General features: G+C 57.5%; 1 protein-coding gene across 1 annotated transcript in view; it reads left to right on the top strand.

Moving 5' to 3' along the window:
• The window catches only part of SFT2D2 (SFT2 domain containing 2), a gene marked incomplete at its 5' end in the record, with an annotated part of 11,472 nt that extends 5,012 nt beyond the window's left edge, over window positions 1–6,460 (top strand). The window contains 4 exons of the mRNA XM_006907921.3: window positions 1,279–1,314; window positions 1,403–1,461; window positions 3,857–3,886; window positions 5,646–6,460. Coding sequence (XP_006907983.3) covers window positions 1,279–1,314; window positions 1,403–1,461; window positions 3,857–3,886; window positions 5,646–5,685 — 165 coding nt within the window. The remainder of the gene's footprint in view (window positions 1–1,278; window positions 1,315–1,402; window positions 1,462–3,856; window positions 3,887–5,645) is intronic.
• Window positions 6,461–8,142: the final 1,682 nt, after the last annotated feature.

Here is an 8,142-nt window from a genome sequence, read left to right as displayed (position 1 = left end):
GGCGGGAGGGAGCTGGGTCCCCCAGAGGGTGACAGGCAAGGCTACACCCAGGCAGACCTGGGAGGAGGAACGCGGAAACATGGGGTTCACTGTCTGAGGGGGTCCAGTCTCCTAGGGTGGGCTGTTCCCCCTCCGTTCTCTGACTTTGGGATCCTGATTTCATCGGTGTTTCTGAGGAGGGTCTGGTCTTCTTGACCTCGGGGTAGGAACGCGGAAACACGGGGTTCACTCTCTAAGGGGGTCCAGTCTCCTCGGGTGGGCTCTTCCCCCTCCGTTCTCTGACTTTGGGATCCTGTTTTCATCGGTGTTTCTGAGGAGGGTCTGGTCTCCTCGTGGCCTGTCACCCGCTTCCCTTCAGTCTGTCTGTCGTGTCTCCCCGTCCCGTTAACCCGGAATGACCCTCCTTCCCTTGGGCCATTCTCGTCCGTGTGACCATCAAAATCATTCCGACCACATCCCCTGTCCCTTTATTGTAATTTTCAATATTGCGACACTTGGAGCTTGGTCAGCATACTTTTTAGTCCCATGTGTTCAAGTAAGTAAGTTCTCTAAGGCCATGTCCACGTTTGCTGTTTATTTGGTGTCTTTTCGAAGCACCGGGCTCTGAAAGCAAATAGTTAGGACACATTTCTCGAGAAGTTACTGTCACAGGAAGAGATGACAGGCGTGACGGCAGCTTGAGCACAGTGGCCTTAGCCCGTCCCACCCAGAGACGGCGGCCTGGACAAGACAAAAACAAGGCTCTCGTAGAAAGAACTTTCTAAGAAGGGAGCCAGGGAAGTGCTGGGTGGCATGTAAACAAATAGCTGACTTGCTGACTGTGACAGTGACGTCTCGTGTTCACCTCTTCCCCGCATGGCCCTTTCTCCTCCCCAGACTAGTGTTTGGCAGGAGTTACGTACAGCGGTGTGTGTGTGGAACCTGTCCTTGGTATGTGTGAGTGGAAGGATGGACGGACCAGAAATGCGATTTTGTTTGCTGGACAGAGATTGCGGGAGGATTTGAAAGTAGAAGAGGATCCTTCCCTCTTTAATCGACACGAATTCTTACTGGCCCGTTTAACTTCCCTGGGATTCTAACTCTGTCAAACACGAGCTCAGGTGGGTGCAATGCTTTGAAAGGAAGGCTGCGTGTGGCTGCCGTGATGGTCACAGCGTCCGATGACTGCAGCTTGATAAGTGTCGGTGTAAGTTTGCCGAGAACGATAAGAGGTCTTTACGGCTTTTTTTCCATGTTGTCATTGTCATCAATTCAGTAACGTGTCTCTTCTCTCTCTAGCTGTGTTTCGCACTCACCCTGTGTTCTGCCTTTTGGGTAAGTGTGTGTTTTAGTTTTCCGTAACCTTTTCGGTTTGCGCGCTCGTCACTCCCGTTCACAGAACTGTGTCGTTTGTTTCTTCCAGTGGCATAACAAGGGGCTCGCACTCATCTTCTGCATTTTGCAGTCCCTGGCCCTGACGTGGTAAGTGACCTTTTAAACAGTCCCGCCCACGTCGATCTCTGATGAATGCAGCCGAAAGCCTCAAATCCCACGTGGGGCCGGCAGGAGGGTTAGGGAAACAGAATCCATTCCGTTGCGCAATTCTTGGTGACACGGGTAAAGCCGGGCTCCAGGGCAAAAGCCCGCGCCTCGGCCCGCTGCCCGTCGATGCCGCGAGTGGCCCTCAGTGGCCTCGGGAGGCCGTTTGCCCGCCGCAGCATTTTCGCCGGGCTCGTGGGTGACTTTGGGATGACGTCAGTGTCATGGAACCTCTTCCACCCAGTAAGAGCAAGGACGACGCAGCGTTACAGCCGCTGGTCAGAGGCAGAGACGTCAAAGAGAAAGGACAGTGGTAGAAAAAAATAATGAGCATCACGTTTGTCACGGACTGAACCCTCCAACAGAAGGACAGAGTGACCTGTCAGTGGAGATGGGGAACAGCGGCGAAGTGGAAGCCACATGGCCGCTGGCTGCAGGATCAGCGCAGGCGCTGAGGCCCGCGGGCAGGATCGGGGAGCTGTAACTCGGGGGCCGAGCAGAGCGGAAGGGCTGCTGGAGACACGAGCGTTTGAAACCACGGTGGGGCTGTAGGTTCCCGGCCCTTTCAAACTGTTGCAGCATCGGAGAGGGGGGCGGTGGCGGGTGTAGGATCTGTAGCTTCTGAGACACGTCTGTAGTACTCGCCGAGTCTGTCAGGCGATGATGTCTGCCGGAACAGTTTCCGTGGAGATGTGACTGAGTTAGAAAAAAAAAGTTTGCTTTAATGCAAAGAGAGGAGGACCGTGAACGTTTTAAGGCATCTGGAGACCAGTTATACCCTTCTTTGTTAGAAGTGGATCTTGAGGCTGCACGCTGAGCACAGCGAGGACCAATGGGCCGACTTCATGACACACGTTTGGTAGTAGGTCCTGAAAGGGCCTGGCGTGGTGGCTTCCGTTTATAATTTTGTTTTCCGGGGGCAGAAATTTGTACCCACATACACATGCTTTTCTTTGCTTCTCCAGTCGTCCCCCCTTATCCATGGGGACACGTTCCAAGACCCCCGGACCGTGGAAAGCACCGAACCCTCTGATCCCGGTGCCTTTTCACACACACACACGCACGCACGCACGCACACGCCTGTGATTCTAGTTCGGTTGGTGGGGCAGGCACAGTAACCAAGATTAGCAGCAGTAACTTAAACTAGAACCGTTATGAGAACACTAACCAGGGTTACGTGCATGCGGTCCCTCTCAAACGCCTTGCTGGACTGCATTCACCCTCCTCGCGGTGACGTGGGATGGTAAAGGCCTTGCTGTGCCGAGAACTTTCCCAGCTTCGCTTCATGGAAGCGCTTTGGGGCCATTGATACGTGAAACAAGGCTGACTGGAAGCCAAGCACTGCGGCTCCCTGACGGTCGCGCCCATAGCTAAGTGACTGTTGGGCAGAGGTGTCACCGGCGTGGAGACCCTGGGCAAAGAGACGATTCATGTCCCACGTGGGACGGAGCGGGACAGCGGGACGTTTCATCTCGCTGCCCAGGACGGCCCGCGCTTTACGACTTCGCAATTGCTTCTTTGTGGAATCTTCCATGTCACGGTTTTCAGACCGTGGTTGCCCACAGGTCGCTGTGAGGGCGGAAGGCGGACAAGGGGGGCGACCGCAGCCGGGTCTCGAAGCCGGTTTCCCGAGGTCCGGCATCGCGCGCACTCGGGCGGATAGCGCTGTGCCCTCGACGCTGACGGTCCCCACGGTGTGTGCTTTGCCTGGACACACCCTGCCCGGTCCCTGGGGTTGGGGACGGCCCGTCCCGCGTGGCTCCCTTCTAGGCGGGGCCTGGGCGGACTGGGGTCACCAAGATATTGGTGGGCTGGGGGTCTTGCAGAATCTTAGCTTGCTTGCGTTTTCTTTTGTAGAATATTTGGTTTTTGGGTTTCATTTTTTTTCTTTTTTTTTTTAATCGGTAATAGCAGAAAAGAACACGTATCCCCATTGGGTGGGAGTTATGTGCAGCGCACGATTTGTAAAAAATTCCAGGACCACCGGTGTGGATTCTGTCTGTTTGGGGTGATTCTCTGGCTCCTCTGGTTAAAGCAGTGACCCCATGAGCCTGAGGTGACAGCAGTTGTCCCTACCTGGCCGTGTTACCCTCCTCTGGCCACAGATGACACTCCCCTGCCCTCCCAGTTAAACTGTGGCGCTCTGTGCGTGTGCGTGTGCACGCGTGTGTGTGTGTGCATGCGTGTGTGTGTGTACACACGCGTGTGTGTGTGCACCCTCCACCCTGGGGGAGGCCCCACCGAACCACTGCAGACGCCTCTGCAGCTCAGAAGCCTCCCACTGTGTCTCCTCCACTCCTTCCCCTGATTTGACCCTTGCTGTTGTTTCTCGTTGTAGGTACAGCCTCTCCTTCATCCCATTCGCAAGGTAAGACTGACTGAGCTTGAGACTGACTTGTCATCTGGGGGCGGCGATGTTTGCCCAGTGCCTGTAGTGTAGAGTGCTCTTAGGAAGTGTGTGTTATTTTATCTTTACCAAGATCCTTTGAGACAAATGGGCAGATGTTATCTACGAATTCTGTAGCTTAGTAAGCCGGGGTCCCCCGCGGCCCCATTACCCAGCCAGTGAAGGGCTTTGGCCCAGGCCCACCAGTTTGCGGTGTCGTGATGCACGGTACGTATATGCACAGCGTCACCGGTTCAGCCGGTAGCTTCGGGGAGATTTTCTCAAAGGCGAACGATACCACTTCAGTATCACTGAGCACGAGACGGAGGGACCGGATGCGTTCATTCCCGCTTTCCTGCTGTGTCCCACCCATGGGAACGTTTCCGAAAAGCGGTTATGAAGGGGAAGTAGGCAGGCCCGGGTTTCCCACTTAGCAGTGTGACCTTGGGCAGCGCGCCCGACCCCTCTGGCCTCCGAGGACTGGTGGATGACGGGGTTGGCCCCGCCCAGCGCCGAGGTCCTGCCATGCCAGCCCTCCGTCAGTCAACACGTTCAGTGATCTTGGCCCTTGCCTCTGTTCTGACGTCACCATTTGACGTCCCCTCTTCTCTGTCTACCTAAGGAACAGCTAACGAGAAGCTGTTCCTTATCTGTGCTGAGGATGAGAAGCGGTGCTTGAGCTGAGGAGGAGGAGGGGCTCGTGTCGCCATTTCAAGGCTGTCGCCGACAGTGGCTTTTAGATGCTGGGAAGTTGCCGAGCCCGTCGTGTTCACGGCAGCTGGGTGGCTTTGTGGCTAGGCTCTGGCTTCCCAGATCCTCTGACACGTGTACCGTGAGCTGCTGCAACGGGCCTCGTTTGTCCCTAAAACCCTTTCTTGTGCAGGACAAGCCCATCTTAAGAAGGGCTGTCCTAGAATCGCCTTGATAATAGAGTGTGGCGCCCATTCGTGGGCGTGCATTCACTCAGTGCCCTGGGCCTGAGTGCAGCCGAGGGCTCAGCGGGACTCAGCCGGGGTGAGAGCCCCAGTCCACAGCCACGTGCTGGTGGAGGTGGACGTGCTGCTTCCGTAGGAGACTCACCTGTGGAGCACAGTGGTTCCCTGCACGCCCGGCACCAAAGCCCCAGGAGCAGGTACCTGGGACAGGGCTGATGGAGCGCGGGGCTGAGCTCGGTGCTGGACAGCTCCTGGTGCCGGGGGACCCCTGGACGACGTCCCTCCTGGGATCTAAGTTCATGCTGTGTTCCTGCAGAATCCCAGGGGCGGGACCATTTTAAAACCATTTATGAAGACACAGTGTCCCTGGGCGCCTCTCTGCTTGCTCAGAGTGAGAAAGGCCCACGCGTTCAGTGCGTTCTGTGATTCTGGTTGATCAAAAAGTGCCCAGTCCTCATCCCGTGGTTTCTGATAGTCTCTGTTTTCTTTCTGTCTTTTCCTGTGACGATCACAGTCGCTGTCATTTCAGTAAAGACCTACCCCGCTGCACGCAGCATGTCCCACAGCTGCTCTGTAGGGGGCGCGGGGACCTCCCCTTTTACAGATGAGAAATGGGCAGCTCAGATAAGACAGGCGACCTGCCCAGGACGATGCCGCGCAGAGGGGTCGGCGCTGAGGTCTGACCCCCGGCGGTGCTCCCGGCTCGGCAGCCACTCTGGGCGCCAGGGACGTGACAGGGGCCTTCGCCACTTGCAGGAGCCTTGGGCGACCATCTCCCATTAACCTTTGCATTTTTTCCTCCCTAGGGACGCCGTGAAGAAATGTTTCTCCACGTGTCTTGCGTAACATGCGGCGGCCAGTTTTGCAAAGCGTTTGGAGGCCCCGTGGACAGAAGCTGGTGGACACTGTCGTAATATTTCCCAAACCTCTCTCACAGACACGTGCCTTTCATCTTGCAGCCGTGTGTTGCTCCCTGTCCAAACACTTGCGGGTTGCTCTCGGAGGCCGCAGTGCGACCCCAGTCCCAGACGTCTCGCACACAGGAGGAGCGGGTCCTCTGTCTTACCGAGAGGACACGTCCCCACGCACCGTCTCCTCTCCAGATGGTGTTCCACTGAATTCTCCTCAATAAAACGCGCGTTGAGCAGCAGATAAGCCTCGGGAGCCGGGGATGGCCAGCAGACAGGCAGCCCCATCGGAGATGGCAGTAAGGGACAGAGTTTGGGGGTCAACAGGGGCTTTGTAGACTTGTCCCTGAGCGTAGAGACCACGCCCCCTGCCCCGCACAGCGCGGACACGGTTCTGCCCTCCGACCGCGGTGCGGGAGGGGCCCGTGGTGCCGGGTGGCGGTTGGCGGCCGGCGGCCTTCCACCCGAGCCTGGGCACTCATGCTGCCTTCCGATCCGCACCTGGCTGGGTGCACACTCTGCCTCTTGGGGTTCTCCGGCTTAGTCCCCACCCCCACGTCTTTACTGGTCGCCCCTGGAATGAGGTTGGGGAGAGAACAAAGCAGGAGAGAATCGCTTTTCCTTTTGGACAAGAGCCAACAGGGTCTGAAAATTTTTGCTGTCCTCTGCCACATTTTTTTTCCGTTGTTTATAAATGTTTGCTTTTAAACCGATTTCATTTTCCGTTCTCTCCTGGAGGAGGGCCAGGGCCAGTGGGTGGGAAGACAGCTCCCCCGTGGGGCCAGGGGACGTAGGCACACCTGCCCACTGACCTATCGATGGTCCCAGCGTTGGCACCTGAGCCCGTGCTGGACGCACTAGGAGAAGGGAAGACGCGGTGGGCTGTGGGGTGGTCACTTCTCAGCCTGAGGCCTGACCACGACAAAGTGCTTTTGTGCCCCTGATCCTGTCTGGACCTCACACCGCCTGTGACGAAGCGGGTTATTCCGCCGTGGGGGCCAGGAAATCACGGCTCAGAGGGGTCACCGGCTCTAGCCGGAGCCACAGTTGGTGGCAGAACCGAGCCCAGAGCCCGGGGCCCCGGCTGCGGCGCCTCACGCTCCACTTTCCTGGCCTGGCCCTGGGGCCCCTCTCGTGACGTTCCCCGTCGCTGTCAGCCAGGCCGGTGTCTTTCCTAGTACTGACCTCTTTCCACCCCTGTCTCCTGCCCAGGCTCCCTTGGGAGGTCTCCTCCTGCATCTCTCCGTTCCCCGTTGTCCTTTGCACTCCTCCTGGCTGCCTGAGCACCAGAATGTCCTGCCTGGATCGCCAGAGCCCGCGGCTCGGCAGGACGCCCAGTCACCGTGCCGATGGGGTCTCTGCAGGAGCTTTGCCGGGTCTGGCTGCCCTCCATGGTCTCCATGCTCAGGGCTGGTTGCCGACCTCTCTCCCCCTCTGTGGCTGGGACCGCAGACCAGCGGCCGTTTCTTCTGAGCTAGGCGCTGGGAACAGGCCTGATGGGGCCAGAGCCAGAAGCCAGCCTCTCCAGGTGGCACCTGGTCTTAGGCTGAGGTCCCTAACCTGCCTTCAGCCAGGAAAGGGAATTAAACGTCACCCTCTGGTTTCTGTGGGGCCTTTCACGTCCCAGGTGCCTCTCAGAGACGGTTCTGATCTCTGAAGGGCTTTGAGTGACCTTTAAGGTGTCACCGGGGTGTATAGCACAGTGGCGGGAACGTTGGCTCTGAAGTCAGAGCTGAGAGTGAGTTGTGGCTGTCACACTCTAGTGTCACGTGACCAAGGTATTTAACCTCTGGTCCTCAGATTGCTATTCAGTCACGGGAATAAATGCTTCCTGCTGGGGCGTTGCAGGAAGTCAGGGAGGTGTGTCAGGCACTTAGCATGGGGGCCAGCGGCGGGGGGTGCTAACTCAGTAAGAGGTAGGTGCTGTCATTTAATCCCAGGAGGGGGCAGGGTGAGTGTCTCTGGCCGTCGGTTTATCTAAAAATCCTTTAGTACTGCGTGTCTGGCGCTGTAGATGCTGCCATGCACGGTCTCATGTGACAGTCACAAGAACTTGGCAGGCCAGTGGCGTTGTCTCTCAGGGAGAAGGGCAGCCTCCGGGTACAGGGTCTGTCAGGCCTCGCCCGTAGGGGCCCCAGTTCTCGCAGAGGGCTCCGCCTCGCCTCCACGGTGGTGGCCTGGGGCCTGTTTGCTCAGCATCTTCCAGGCTCCTGAGTTTCTCCTGCTGCTGCCTTGTTCTTTGTTTGCTTCCCAACTTACTGTCGGCTCGACTGTGGGAGGAGTGCACTCCAGGTCCCCTGAAAGCTAGACTGTGGGAGGAACGCACTCCAGGTCCACTGAAAGCTGCCAGCAAGCGAGCAGGGCGGTTGAAAGCAACCTGGGGGGGTGTCGGGGA

Source organism: Pteropus alecto, unplaced genomic scaffold, assembly GCF_000325575.1.
Source record: "Pteropus alecto unplaced genomic scaffold, ASM32557v1 scaffold101, whole genome shotgun sequence".
Classification (NCBI taxonomy): Eukaryota; Metazoa; Chordata; class Mammalia; order Chiroptera; family Pteropodidae; genus Pteropus; species Pteropus alecto.
This window is presented reverse-complemented; position numbering and strand designations above follow the sequence as displayed.